Below are 15,905 nucleotides of genomic sequence, written 5' to 3'. Positions count from 1 at the left end.
AGAAGGTGGTGAGAAGTTTATATTCTTGTTTATAGCCTTACTTGCATATGCATAAACTAACTCTAGAGGGGCACTTGAAACTACTAACAGTGAATTCTTGTGATCACAGGGGAGGATGATAACTAGGTAGTTGGGTCAGAAGAGTGGGATGAAATTTTTCAATGAATAACTTTTTGATTTTTGAATCATGTGACTATTTTGCCTGTTCAAATAATTAGACAAAAGGAAGAAGAGAAAATTGAATTAGGTTTGCTAATAGTGAAAAATGTCAGGTAGATAAATAAAGACACTCCCTTCTTTTTTGTCTTTCCTTTTCTTTATCTTTGTAAGTTTAGGAAGTGGCAGAATACTGAGACAAATACTGAGAAAGAAGCAAAACTTAAAACAGTAGAAATGGGCCAAATTATTGCAGGGGTTGTGCAGACTAAGTATAGAAATCTTGAGAAATTATGGATTCATTTCCCTATAGGATAGCTAAATTGAGTTTCTGTTGGTAGATGAAAGACAAGGAATATCAACATGAATTATTTATTAGATATAAGTGCCTGTTGTTACTAAGTATGCTGTTACTGCTCAGGGGTCTGTGGAGAAGAACGTTTCTTTTTCCAGAATATAAATTAGATGACACTTTTGCATTTCCATTTTATGTATGATTTGTGATAAAACCTTTTTCTTTGCCAAAGGAAACTTTCCTTTTGATGGGTATATGAAAGGTATTTGAATTATTTAAAATATAGATGTTATTTTTGCTCTTTTACATTGTAAAAAAAGTTCAAATTGTATAAAATAGATTATAATGGGAATGAGTCTCCTTCTCCCACAGATCCCTACTTTCTTCTTTGTAGAGTTTCTTAAATGGACATTAAACAGTTGAACCCTCTTTCTTACCTGTTTTCTATCTGAAACTCTTTAGAGAGAGGTCTTTTAGTAATGTTCAAATTTCTTAGGTTGCAGTATTGATGAAATTTTAGGGTCTGGACCTTTTACTGCAAATTCTAAATATTTGGGGATTTTCATAGATATCTAATTGTTGATGATCTCTCATTTAATTTTGTTTTGGTCAGAGAACATACTTTTTATGATTACATCCTTCTTAAATTTATTGAGATTTGTAAATTTATTGAGATTAAATTTACTGAGATTTGTCCAGCATATAGTCTAACTTGGTGAATATTCCATGTGCATTTGAAAAGAATTTATAATTTGCCATTGTTCAATGTAGTGTTCTATACATGTAAATTAGGATGATTAAAATATAGTGTTATTAAAATCTTCTATAGCCTTGTATATTTTTTGGCCTTGTTTTTCTTTCAGTTACTGAGAGATAAGTGTTAAGAACCTCAACTAACTAAGATTTGTCTTTTTCTCCATTTTATTTATTAATTTATTTACTTACTTATATAAGAGTTTATTTATTTATATAAGAGAGAGAGACCAAGAAGAGGGAGAAGCAGACTTCCAGCTGAGCAGGAAGCCTGATTGGGACTCGATCCGGGGTTTCCAGGATCATGATCTGAGCTGAAGGCAGTCGCCCAGCCAACTGAGCCACTCAGGCGTCCCTCTCCTTTTATTTTGAACAAATTTTGCTTAATTATCTTAAAGCTCCATTATTAGGTACATGCAGATGTCTTCATGAAGAATCGATTCTTAACATCGTTATGACATGACCCTCCTTAACCCTGGTAATATTTCTTGATTTGAAGTCTCTTTTGTCTGAGATATTACTATAACTATACCAACTATTTTTTTGTAATTCCCTTTCAAACTGTTTGAAATTTGATCAAAAACAGTTTAAAGAGAGATCTTGCAAAGCACGAAAAGTTTATCTTGATTTTCTTATCCAATTTGACAATCTAGTTCAGTTAATGTGTTGAATCAATTCATTTACATTCTGTGTGACTACTGATATAGTTATCTTCTGGCTTTTGTTGTTTCTTATGAGAAGTCAGTTAACATTCTTTTTGTTTCCCAGGATGGAGTTTATCTTTTTTCTCTGTTTTTGAGATTTTCTTTTTATACTCGATATTCAACAATTTGAGTATGATGGGCCTATGTATGGTTTTGTTTATATTTTTACTGTTTGGGTTCTTTGAACCTTTTGGATCTATATGTTGTTTTTGCTCAAATTTAGAAAATATTTTTGGCTAGTATTTTGTCGAGTAATTTTTTTTTTTTTTGCTCCATCATCCCTTTCTTTTGGGACTTGTGTACATCTTTGTTACCAAGATTCTGTGAATTTTTTTCCCCAGTTTTTTTTCCCTCTGTGCTTTAGTTTTCTAATTTCAACATCTGCGTCATCTGTTGTATGCTTCTATTAACTAATTGTTAACTGATTTTCCTCTGTATAAGTCACATTTCCCTGTTTATTTGCTTGTCAAATTATTTTTTATTGTGTAGTGGACATTGTGATTGAGACTTTGTAGAGACTGTTTTCTGTTATCTTCCATTGAAGAAAAAGCAGATGTTAAATTATTGGCAAATTACCTTGTTGTGTTACAGAGGCTTGGTTTAGGTTTTGTTAGGGAAGGTGTATTTTGATTTTGTCCTCAGTTTAAGAAAAATCTCTGAAACATGAAATATGGTCTTTACTCCTAAAGCATGTCTCTTTTGGGGTTTCAGTGGAATGCCTGAAGTATCTACCAAACCCCTCTAATTTGGTGGAACTCAAACTCTAGACTCTTCATTGTGATAGACAGCTGCTGAAATCTTTGCTTGGTTCTTTCTGGCCATTTTTCATCAGTTCTTGGAGTCTCATCTCACACAGACATAGTAAGGGGTCAACCATGTATCCGAGGAGAGTATAGGCAGATTTGGGGGTTCTCTACTGTGTGGCTTCCTCTTTCCAGAGAGTTTCCCCCGCTTTTAATTTCTAAACATTCTGGAAGATTCAAACCCAGTCCTTTGATTCTTTGGGCCAGTAATATTTTTATTTTCTGCTTGAGCTGTATCTGCTTTGTGCCCTTTGGGCTATGGGATATTTTCAGAGGAAAAGACAGATAAATGTGTATCTTATACAGTATGATGCCCTTTTCTTAAGGAAATGTGTATCTTATACAGTATGATGCCCTTTTCTTAAGAGGAACTTTTGGTTCCTCTTCTGTGCTTTGTTTTCTTATATGTTTTGTTTAGAATTTATCACTGTCATCAGTAGGAGGATTAGCCTGATATAAAGTAATCCATTAATAGTGGAAGAAGCTGGTGCTTTTTTAAAAATCTCAAATAAAAGAATATGTTGTGACAAAATATAAAAATGCTCCCTTTGTTTTTTTCCTTTGGCTTCTTAATCATTTGTTCCATAAAACTGAAACAATATCTTATTGACTAAACAATTATATTCATACTCCCCTTTCCCATGAAGTTATCCTTTAGATAAGCAGAACTTTGTATAGATTTTCCATTAATTGCTGCAGAATTGGAAAAATTACTCCCTAAAGTTACTGGAAATGTTGATGTGAACATCTATAAACAGCTCTATCTGTTTTTTTGTTTTAACAGTCATCTGTATGATACTTAACATGTACCAGTTACTGGTCTAAGCATTTTACATGTATTAACTTTCCTCACTGCAATTCATTGAGGTGGATATGATGAATGCTTCCATTTTTCAGATGAGGACACTCAGAAGCAGAGAGGTTAAGCTAGGAAGTGATGGAGCTGAGGTTTGAACTCAGGCATTCTGGCTTTATTAGAATTTGTACTCCTAGCCACTGTGCTTTGTTACTTCTCTCACTCTGTGCTGTGGGTATGTACCTGTTAATATTTGTGAAAGGTTTATAATCTACTTTAGGAAGAGAAACCTCGTATTGTATTATGTAATAGTATTATATAATATATATGTATAATATATATGTGGGAGCTGCCTGTTTTGCCTGATACTCAGAAAAGACTCAAACAAAACTTTCCCTGTAAATCTCAGGTATAAGTCCTAGGGAGTGTTCATCATTTGTCTCTTCTGTACTTTTACAACACAGTATTTATATTTCTATTTAGTTATTTCTTCTGCCTTGTGTTGCCGCTGATAGTTTACAGGCTTGACTTTCCTATTAGGCTGTAAGGTCATTGAAGTGGAGATAACAACTTCATCATTTTTGTAGACTTTCTGCCTTGGCATCTAACCCACAATAAATATAATAGACCATGTTATTTAAAACTGTGATAAAAATCTACTTCTTAAAAAATTTATTTAAATTCAATTTATTTAGATTCAATTTAAACATATGCTATAGGAGCACCTGGGTGGCTCAGTGGGTTAAAGCCTCTGCCTTTGGCTCCGGTCATGATCCCAGGGTCCTGGGATCGAGCCCCACATCGGGCTCTCTGCTTGGTGGGGAGCCTGCCTACCCCCAACCCCCACCAACTGCCTCTCTGCCTACTTGTGATCTCTGTCTGTCCAATAAATAAAAATAACATCTTTAAACATATACTGTATTATTAGTTCCAGGGGTAGAATTTAGTGATTCATCAGTTGCATACAACATCCAGTGCTCATTTTATTATGTGCCCTCCTTAATACCCAGTTAATCACCCAGTTACCCCATTCCCCTGCCCACTTACCCTAAAAATGTACTTGTTTGCTACATGATGAATCTTCGTATATCTATATATGTGTATCTTGTTTATAATAGGAGTATCTTATATTTGTGTTTTACTTCCAACTTTTCAAAGTTCTTTTCTATATACTGTCTCTTTATGGAAGAAGTATGAGCTTTCCTTTACTAATTCATTCAGTAATATTTTTTTGAGAACCTACTATGTACCAGCTATTGTTCTAGTTGATTAGAATATAACAATGAACAAAACAAATTCCCTGCTTTCACGTAGATTTCATTTTTGTAAGGAGGTAAAGATAAATATGTCAAGTGGAGATTAAAAAAAAACACAGGATAAAGAGAATATGATGGAGAGTAGTACTACTTTAGGTGGTGTGATCTGGAAAGACTTCTGTGAGAAAGTGGCATTTGAGTAGAGACCTGAATGAAGTTAAGAAGTAAATTTATAAATTTTCTGTTTTAAATTTTCTATTTTTTTTTAAAGATTACCCATTTATTTGAGAGAGAGCAAGAGAGACCATGCATATACCAGTTGGGGGGCGGTGAGGATGGAGAGGGACAAGTAGACACTGTGCTGATCGTGGAGCCCCATGTAGACTCTGAGATCATGACCTGGCTTAAATCAAGAGTTAGATGCTCAACTGACAGATGCCCCTTAAATTTTCATTTTTAAAAGAAACTGTTTAATTTCTGTCAGCCTTATTTCCATTTTGTTTAAGAGTTTGTGGAAGAGCAGCTTAACACCACTCAGTGGTTGTTCCTACCCATTCAGTGGCCTGAGCTTTGGGAGCTGCAGACCAGTCTTCAGTGGCTGGCTGGGCATTTCAGTCTTCAGTAGGGAACTGCTAAATTGGCACCAAGGGCATCTGCATGCCTTTAGACCAGTCAGCTACTTCAGGATGAGTGATGGTGAACTCAGGAGCTGAAGCAGTCCATTCACCCTGAAATTCCTCCTTGGTTACAGCTTTTTTAGCAGCAGCCTGTTCTTTTTCTTTCAGTTTCTTCAGAACCTCTGTAGTAGTAGAGATCAGGCATGATGTCCCATGGGTGTTCATGGGAGATGGTACCATGCATGTGCAGAACTTCCTGGATTGGCATCTACCACATCAGACCCAGAAGAGTTCCAGGCAGAGGGAGTAGCAAAGACAAAAGCCTTTAAGTTGGGGAAAAACAGCAAGAAGGGTATATTGGAAGTGTGAGAAAAATAGGATGGAAAGGTAGTGGGGGTAAGGTGTGTGCGAGGCAGATTATGAAGGGCCTTTTAAAATATGGTAAGGGGGAGCCTGGGTGGCTCAGTGGGTTAAAGCCTCTGCCTTTGGCTCAGGGCATGATCCTGGGGTCCTGGGATCAAGCCGCGCATCGGGCTCTCCGCTTGGCGGGGAGCCTGCTTCCCCCCTCTTTGCCTGCCTCTCTGCCTACTTGTGATCTCTGTCAAATAAATAAATAAAATCTTAAAAAAATATGGTAAGGACTTTGGGTTTTATTCTAAGTTTTATGGTATTCAAATGTGACGTTTGAATTATGTTTAACAGGTTCAGTCTAGATGCTATGTACAGAATAGGAAGCATAAGGAGCAGGAGTAAAATCAGAGACCAGTTATAAAGCTATTGAAGTAACCTAGACCAGAGATTGTTGGCTGCTTAAATTAGGATTGAGGCAGTGGAGGTGATGATATATAATGTGTTCATATTTGGATGTACATGTATGTATGTGTGTATGTGTGTGTGTGTGTGTATTTTTTATTAACGTACAACGTATTGTACAACGTGTGTGTGTGTGTGTGTATTTTTTATTAACGTACAACGTATTATTTGTTTCAGGGGTACAGCTCTCTATTCTGTTCCATTGATCTATGTGTCTGTTTTTGTGCTAGAACCATATTGCCTTGTTGATTACTGCTTTGTAATAGAGCTTTAAGTCTGGAATTGTGATGCCGGCAGCTTTGCTTTTCTTCTTCAACATTACTCTGGCTATTTGGGGTCTTTTCTTGTTACAAATTTTAGGATTATTTGTTCCATTTCTTTGAAAAAATTGATGGTATTTTGATAGGTATTGCACTAAATGTGCAGATTACTCTAGGTAGTGTAGACATATTCACAATATTTTTTTTTTCTACTCCATGAGCCTGGAACGTTTTTTCGATTTCTGTGTCCTCCTCAATTTTTTTCATGAGTATTCTACAGTTTTCTGAGCACAGGTTCTTTGCCTCTTTGGTTAGATTTATTCCTAGATATCTTATGGTTTTGGATGCAGTTGTAAATGGGATCCACTCCTTAGTTTCTCTTCTTCTGTCTTGTTGGTGGTGTGTAGAAATGCAACTGATTTCTGTGCATTGATTTTATATCTTAACACATTACTGAATTCCTGTATGAGTTCTAGCAGATATGGAGTGGAGTCTTTTGGGTTTTCCACATAAGGTATCATATCATCTGCAAAGAGTGAGAGTTTGACTTCTTTGCCGATTCAGATGCCTTTTATTTCTTTTTGTTGTCTGATTGCTGAGACTAGGACTTCTAGTTCTATGTTGAATAGCAGTGGTGACAGTGGACAGCCCTGCTGTGTTCCTGACCTTTGGGGGAAAGCTCTCAGTTTTTCCCTATTAAGAATGATATTCACTGTGGGTTTTTCATAGATAGCTTTTATGATATTGAGGTATGTACCCTCTATCCTTACACTGTGGAGAGTTTTAATCAAGAGAAGATACTGTACTTTGTCAAATGCTTTTTCTGGATCTGTTGAGAGTATCATATGGTTCTTGTTCTTTCTTTTATTAATGTACTGTAGCACTTTGATTTATAGATGTTGATCCAACCTTGCAGTGCAGGGATAAATCCCACCTGGTCATGGTGAATAATTTTTTTTTTTAAGATTTTATTTATTTGACAGAGAGATCACAAATAGGCAGAGAAGCAGGCTCCTCACTGAGCAGCGAGCCCAATGTGGGGCTCGATTCCAGGACCCTGAGATCATAACCTGAGCCGAAGGCAGAGGCTTCACCCACTGAGCCACCCATGCACCCCTCATGGTGAATAATTCTTTTAATGTACTGTTGGATGCATTGGCTAGTGTTTTGGTGAGAATTTTTGCATCCATGTTCACCAGGGATATTTGTCTGTAATTCTCCTTTTTGATGGGGTCTTCATCTGGTTTTGGGATCAAGGCAATGCTGGCCTCATAAAATGAGTTTGGAAGTTTTCCTTCCATTTCTATTTTTTGGAACAATTTCAGGAAGATAGGTAATTCTTCTTTAAATGTTTGGTAGAATTTTATGGGAAACCATCTGGCCCTGCGCTCTAGTTTGTTGGGGGTTTTTGATAACTGCTTCAATTTCCTTGCTGATTATGGATCTATTCAGGTTTTTAATTTCTTCCTGGTTCAGTTTTGGTAGTTTATACATCTCTAGGGATGCATCCATTTCTTCCAGATTGTTTAATTTGTTGGCATATAGTTGCTCATAGTATGTTCTTATAATTGTATTTCTTCGGTGTTGGTTGTGATCTCTCCTCTTTCATTTATGATTTTATTAATTTGGGTCCTCTCTCATTTCTTTTTGATAAGTCTGGCCAGGGATTTATCAATCTTATTAATTCTTTCAAGAATGAGCTCCCTCGTTGATCTGTTCTACTGTTCTTTTGGTTTCTATTTCATTGATTTCTGCTCTGATCTTTACTATTTCTCTTCACCTGCTGGATTTAGGCTGTATTTGCTGTTATTTCTCTAGTTCCTTTAGTTGTAGGGTTACATTGTGTGTTTGAGACCTTTCTTGTTTCTTTAGAAAGGCTTTCATTACTCTGTACTTTCTTCTTAGGACTGCCTTTGCTGCATCCCAATGATTTTGAAGAGTTGTGTTTTCATTTTCATTTCTTTCCATGAATTTTTAAAATTCTTTAATTTCCTGGTTGACCCATTCATTCTTTAGTAGGATTCTCTTTAGCCTCCATGCATTTGAGTTCTTTCCAACTTTCCTCTTGTGATTGGGTTCTAGTTTCAAAGCATTGTATGAAAATATGCAGGGAATGATTCCTGTCTTTGGATACTGGTTGGGACCTGATTTGTGACCCAAGGTGTGATCTGTTCTGCAGAATATTCCATGTGCACTAGAGAAGAACATGTATTCTCTTACTTTGGGGTGGAATGTTCTGAATATATCTGTGAGGTCCATCTGCTTCAGTGTGTAATTTAAGGCCCTTATTTCCTTGTTGATCTTTTGCTTAGCTAATCTGTCTATCAGTGAGGGGGGGAGGTGTTAACATTCCCTACTATTTCCGTATTATTGTCAATGTATTTCTTTGATTTTGTTATTATTGAGTTATATTATTGGCTGCTCCCATGTTAGGGGCATAAATATTTAAAATTGTTAGATCTTGACTGGAAGAGATTATGCTGAGTGAAATAAGTCAAGCAGAGAGAGTCAATTATCATATGGTTTTGCTTATTTTTGGAGCACAAGGAATTACACGGAGGACATGGGGAGATGGAGAGGGGAAGGGAGTTGGGGGAAATTGGAGGGGGAGATGAACCACGAGAGACTATGGACTCTGAAAAACAATCTGAGGGTTTTGAAGGGGTGGGGGATGGGAGGTTTGGTGAGCCTTGTGGTGGGTATTATGGAGGACACGTATTGCATGGAGCACTGGGTGTGGTGCATAAGCAATGAATTTTGGAACACTGAAAAGAAATTAAAAAAAAATAGGGCACCTGGGTGGCTCAGTGGGTTAGGCCTCTGCCTTCAGCTCGGGTCATGGTCTTAGCGTCCTGGGATTGAAGCCCACATCAGGCTCTCTGCTCGCCAGGGAGCCTGCTTCCCAGTCCCCCTCTGCCTGCCTCTCTGCCTACTTGTGATCTCTCTCTGTCAAATAAATAAATAAAATCTTAAAAAAAAATTAAAAAAATTGTTAGATCTTGTTGGATAGACCCTTTAAGTCTGATATAGTGTCCTTCCTAATCTCTTATTATAGTCTTTGGTTTAAAATCTAATTTGTCTGATAAAAGGATTACTACCCTGGCTTTATTTTGATGTCCTTAGTAAATGGTTTTCCATCCCTTCACTTAAAATCTGGAGGTGTCTTTGGATCTAAAATAAATCCCTTGTAGACAACATATTGATGGGTGTTATTTTTTTAAGTTCAATTTGATAACCTGTGTCTTTTGATTGGGGCACTTAGCCCATTTACATTCAGGGTAACTATGGAAAGATATGAATTTAGTGCCATCATATTGCCTGTAAGGTGGCTGTTACTGTATATTGTCTATGTTACTTTTAGACATAGACAATGGTCTGTGTTACTTTTAGACTCTCTTTGCTTAGAGGACCCCCTTCAATATTTCTTCTAGGCCTGTTTGGTGATAGCAAATTCTTTTCATTTTTGTTTTTCCTGGAAGCTTTTTATCTCTCCTTCTATTTTAATGACAGCTTAGCTGGATGTAGTATTCTTGGTTTCATATCTTTCTCATTTAGTGCCGTGAATATATCATGCCAGTCCTTTCTGGCCTTCCAGGTCTCTCTGGACAGGTCTGCTGCTAATCTAATGTTTCTGCCATTGTAGGTTACAGATCCCTTGTCCCAAGCTGCTTTTAGGATTTTCTCTTTGTCTCTGAAATTTGTAAGTTTTACTGTTAGAGGTTGGGATGTCGACCTATTTTTATTGATTTTTGGGGGGGGGGGTTCTCTGTGCATCCTGGATTTTGATGCCTGTTTCCTTCCCCAAATTAGGGAAGTTCTCCACCATAATTTGTTCCAATATACCTTATGCCCCTCTCTCTTTCTTCTTCTGGGATCCCATTTCTAATATTGTTTTGTCTTATGGTATCACTTACTCTTGAATTCTCCCCTTGTGGTCCACTAGTTGTTTGTCTCTCTTTTTCTCAGTTTCTTTATTCTCCATCATTTGGTCTTTTATATTACTGATTCTCTCTTCTACTTCATTTATCCTAGCAATTAGAGCCTCCATTTTTTATTGGACCTCATTAATAGCCTTTTTGGTTTCGACTTGGTTAGATTTATGCAGAAAGGGATTCTCTAGTGTCATGTATGCTTTTATCAAGTCCAGCTAGTATCTTTATAATTGTCATTCCGAACTCTAATTCCATCATCTTACTAGTGTCTGTATTGATTCGGTCCCTGGCAGTTGGTACTGCCTCTTGTTCTCTTTTTTTTTTTTGAGGTGAATTTTTCCATTTTGTCATTTTGTCCAGAAAAAAATAGGTGAATGAGAGAACAAAATGCTAAAAGAGTAACAACAACCCCAGGAAAAAATAATGATACACTAACCAAATCAGAAGAGACCAGAAAGGAAAGAAAAAAAAATAAAAAGAATATGATCAGGCTCTTGAATAGAACAGAGCTACACACTAGATTTTTGGGTTTACTTTGGTCTGTGAGAAGAAACTGCATCCCAAAATTTTCAAGGAAAACATATATATGTTTGTATATGTATATGTTATATATATGTAAATACATACACACACACAAAGTTAAATACAATGAGAGAATAGAATTTGACTGCAAAAATGATAATTTAAAAATATTTTAAAAAAGAAATTGATAAGATGTTGGTTGAAAAAGAAAAGAAAAAAAATTAAAAAAAAAAAGAATAAAATAAAATAAAAAAAATTAACTTTGGGGGTGCCTGGGTGGCTCAGTGGGTTGAGCCACTGCCTTCGGCTCGGGTCATGGTCTCAGGGTCCTGGGATCGAGTCCCGCATTGGGCTCTCTGCTCAGCCGGGAGCCTGCTTCCCCCTCTCTCTCTCTGCCTGCCTCTCTGCCTGCTTGTGGTCTCTGTCAAATAAACAAATAAAATCTTAAAAAAAAATTAACTTTGAAAGACTAACGAATCATGGGGAAAAAAGCCATGAAATCTATGTGTTGTATTCCTCTAGTGCTGGAGTTTTGCAGTTCTCATTGATCAGTACACTTGGTCTTGGCTGGATGTTCTTGCTGATCTTTTGGAGGAGGGGCCTGTTGCAGTGATTCTCAAATGTCTTTGCCCCAGGGGGAATGACACCACCCTTGCCAGGGGCCAGCCTAAGTAATCTGCTTGGGTTTGCCTTAGTCGTTTTTTTCCCCCCTGAGAGCTCTCTGTACAGCTTATGGGACAAGAATGAAAATGGTGGCCTCCCAGTCTCTGTCTCCAGAAGAGCTGAAAGCTCAGGGCCCCACTCCTCAGAGAGCCCTCAGAGAAAAGTAGTCAGCCAATCTTGTCTCCCTGGTCTCTGGCATACTCTGTGCTTATCTGGCCTGTGACTGAGAATTTCTGTCTCTGGCACATGACCCCATTTGGAGTCTCCAAACCCAGCAGATTCCTGTGGTGCCCTCCCATGCCACTCCTCCTGGGAAAGAAAGGGGAGTCTGACTGGATCTGCCACTTGTTGGGTCTCTGCCTGAAGAGCAGTGGCCTGACTGTGCTGTGGATCATGATTTATGGCAATGCCGAGCTGAGAACCCACTTCTTGGCTCAGTCTTTGCAGCCAGCTTCCCTGCTCAGTCATCTGGGAGCTCTTCTGCACTCAGGCACCCTCAGGCTTTCTGTAACCCAGAAGTCCTGACACCACACTGTCCTTGCAAGGATTCCAATCCCCCCACTTAGCCACTAGAGCAACATCCCTCAGCAGAGCAGACTTCTAAAAGTTCTGGTTTTGTGCTCCCACAGCTCTATCATTTGCTGGAAGCCAGCTGACAGAGGCTCCTCCACCCCCCTCAGCAGTCTGGCTTCCTGTATATCATCTCAGATTCACTTCTCCACACATCCCACCTTCCAGAAAGTGTTTGCTTTTCTGTCCATAAAATTACTGCTATTCTTTGATCTCCTGTTGTGTTCCGAGGCATTCAGAATGGTTTGATAATTATCTAGCTGAATTTCTGGGACCAGATGAAATTTAGGTCTCCTACTCCTCCTCCATTTTGCTCCTCTCATCAACACATCTCAGATTTGAATATATTTGAAGGTAGAATCAGAACCAAGAGAACCTACTGAGGAATTGTTTTTTAGGGTATGAGAAAAAAAAAGTTGTAAATTTTTTCCATGTTTTGGTCTGAGCAAAATGTTAGTACCATTTAACGAAATGGGAAACAGTGACAGAAGGGGCCAACTGAAACAAGATATATATGACTGCCATTATTTTATAGATGAGGAAACCGAGGAGTAAAGAGTTTCAGTAAACTTTGGGCTAGAAGCCTGTTTACCTTTTTTGCTAGACCCAAATTTCTTAAATATCTCAATATGTTTTATTAATAGTTTTACTTGTATGATCTTAAGTCATGTTCATTTTAAAATTCTTTAAAAAAAAAAGAGCCTGAGTAAGGGTGTTTTAAAAGCCTTTGAGAAATTACATATTTTCTAGGATGGTAATGGTCAAAGAGCCTAGCACTTTGCAGATATCGGGTAATTGTTTGCTAGGTTCAGTCTCATCTTCAACTTTTGACATTTTTAAGAGCATGTATCTGTCTTGTAGTTAAGATAAATTGCGTGAATTGGGGACAGCTGGGTGGCTCAGTGGGTTAAAGCCTCTGCCTTCTGCTGAGGTCATTATCCCAGGGTCTTGGGTTTGAGCCCCGCATCAGACTCTGCTCGGCAGGGAGCCTGCTTCTCCCTACTCTCTGCCTCCTTCTCTGCCTACTTGTGATCTCTGTGAAGTACATTAAAAAAAAAATTCATGAATTGAAAATTGCTGTTTGTCTTTCAGAAAGTAGTGGTTAAGACTAGGAATCATAGGATCAGGTTTGGAGTCTTGGTCTGATCTTTACTTTTAGCTAATCACTCTACCATTCTCATTCTTAGTTTTCTCATCTGTGAAATTGGAATAATACTTATTCTTCTCACATAATTACTATGAATATGAATTGAAATCATGTATGCTCAACAGTGTTAGCATACAATGCCTATCAAATATGCAATTAAAGTTTATGGTTTTTTTGGTTAAGTTTTCTTTTTAATTCATTTGAGAGGGAAAGCACATGCATGAGCAGGGAGGAGGATCAGAGGAAGAGGGAGAGGGAGAAGCAGACTGTGCTGAGCAGGGTGCTTAAGGTGGGGCTTGATCTCAGGACCCCAGCATCATGACCCGAGCCAAAGGCAGCCACTGAACCAATGGAGCAACCCATGTGCCCCAAAGTTTATGGAGTTTGAATTGCAATAAAGCCATCATGAGATACTCAGAGTTGAAAGAAATTTATAGTGGAGAAAGTTTGTGGGAAAATTCTGTACTATTTTAAAAATAATTTTATTTTCTTATTACAGAAACCACCCGATGTGGGTGCATGAGTGGGGGGGAGGGGCAGAGGGACAAGCAGATTCCCCTCTGAGTGAGGAGCCTGCTGTGGGGTTTGATCCCAGGACCCTAAGATCATGACCGGAGTTGAATGAAGTCAGGCACTTAACCAACTGAGCCATCCATGCGCCCCAGAATATTCTGTACTTAAATACATTACTTTTTCCAGAATTATTATATATATTAACATACATGTTATAATGAATATTTTACTGAAGGTGAATATTTGTGTTTACAGGTATTGGTTTGCCTTGAAAAAGGGTTATCACGTGGCTTTCAAAAATATCAGCAAAACTGATAACTTTATAGAAGAACAAATTGATCCACACAAAGAAGTTATAGATAGAATGACTGATTTGAGCATGCTCAGACTATTTGAGACCTACCTGGAAGGCTGCCCACAATTTGTTTTGCAGCTCTACATCTTTCTGGAACATGGTCAAGCAAATTTCAGTCAGTGTAAGTCTTTCCTAACACCCCATGTTAAATGGATCCTCTCAGGATTTTTTTTTTTTAAATTTTTGTGTGGGGCGGGGGTGGAAAGGGAGAGGGAGAAAGAGAACCTTTAAGCAGGCTCCATGCTCAGCACAAAGCCCAATGTGGGGCTCGATCTTAAAACCCTGAGATTCTGACCTGAGTTGAAATCAAGAGTTAGATGCTTAAGTGACTGAGCTACCCAGGCACCCCTCAACTACATAACTCTTTGAGAGGTTTTAGAAGTTTTCTTATAGTTTCTTTAAGAATTATTCATTTTTTTGAAAAAAGTATACTGTGGAAATATCAAAAAGTTTATGAAGATATATTGTCTCCTTCTCCCTTCTTCCCATTACTTCTTTTGTCTGCCAAGAAAGGAAATTATTATTGTTAGTTTTTTGATGCTTCTTTCAGAAAAATTTTTAAAAAGCCTATATTCTTTTTTCCTCTTTTTTCTTTTACAGAAATGGTAACATAAAAGTTGTGTTTGCTTTTTGCACTTAATGGTATGTCTTCAAGATCTATCCGTATCAGTCCAGAAGGAACTCCCTCATTCATTTTTATTATCTGCATAGTATTACAAATTATGGATGATTTATTTAATAAGCCCAATATTTATATTAATTTAGGTTGTTTCTAATATTTTGCTATTGTAAAAAAATGCTGCAGTGAGTCATCTTATTCAGGAATCATTTTACATGTGTGAAGTATATCCATAGGGTAAATTCCCAGAATTGGAATCACTGGGTGAAAGTCCAAGTGCCACAAAACAATGAAAATTTTGTAAGTAGTCAATATATTGCTCTTCTATAGCAGATTTCCTCATTAGGGTAAAATGTTCATTTTTTTAAAGGACAATTAATGTTTTCTTTAAACCTTTTTACGTATCTAATTTGAGATGTTAAAAAAAAAACCCACTTGCTAAATAGCCCCAGTTTTCATTAATGACTCTGGTTCTATATACACTTGGATTCAGCTCAGCGGAACAGATTATCATTTTCCCTGGAGTTCCTTCTATGCTAGAGTCACCTGTGAGATCAGTTCATTCCCTCAGTCTTTCTATTTCTCATTTCCCATAAAACTTTAGTCCCTTCTAATATTTTTACCTTTACTTTGATTGTTAGTCATATATCAAAGAGAACCTACTTATGGGATGTTTTTTCCTTGTGATTCAAGGAATTTGTGGGTTTAGACTTAAAAGTCCTATATCATACAGTTCCTAAGCTAGAAGTTCAATATTTAGAACTACAGCCTATATTATGTTATATTTTCTGATGATTTCAAGTAGTATATAGCATCCAGACCAGCAGTGGGATCCAGTAACAGCTGTAGTTATGTTAAGGTTCTGTCCTTGTCCTTTAGTTTCTTCTTGAAGTAAGAAGTTGAGGTGCTAGTTAAAAATAGCAAAAAATGTGTGGTGCAAAAACAATGAATACTGTTACGCTAAAATAAATTTTAAAAAAATAGCAAAAAATGAGAAATCGAATTATAGACTGTTAGTATAAAAATGATGTAGCCATTAGAAATAGCATTTATAGGGCTCCTGGGTGGCTCAGTGGGTTAAGCCGCTGCCTTCGGCTCAGGTCATGATCTCAGGGTCCTGGGATCAAGTCC

At 37.4% G+C, this 15,905-nt stretch overlaps 1 protein-coding gene across 1 annotated transcript in view; it reads left to right on the top strand.

Annotated features, from left to right (window-relative positions):
- XKR9 (XK related 9) overlaps positions 1-15,905 on the top strand; it is a 45,328-nt gene that overhangs the window by 21,679 nt on the left and 7,744 nt on the right. The window contains exon 2 of the mRNA XM_044245468.1: positions 14,056-14,276. Within this exon, the coding sequence (XP_044101403.1) occupies positions 14,056-14,276 (221 nt within the window). The remainder of the gene's footprint in view (positions 1-14,055; positions 14,277-15,905) is intronic.

The sequence above is a fragment of the Neovison vison genome, chromosome 4, assembly GCF_020171115.1.
Source record: "Neovison vison isolate M4711 chromosome 4, ASM_NN_V1, whole genome shotgun sequence".
In the NCBI taxonomy this organism is placed as follows: Eukaryota; Metazoa; Chordata; class Mammalia; order Carnivora; family Mustelidae; genus Neogale; species Neogale vison.
This window is presented reverse-complemented; position numbering and strand designations above follow the sequence as displayed.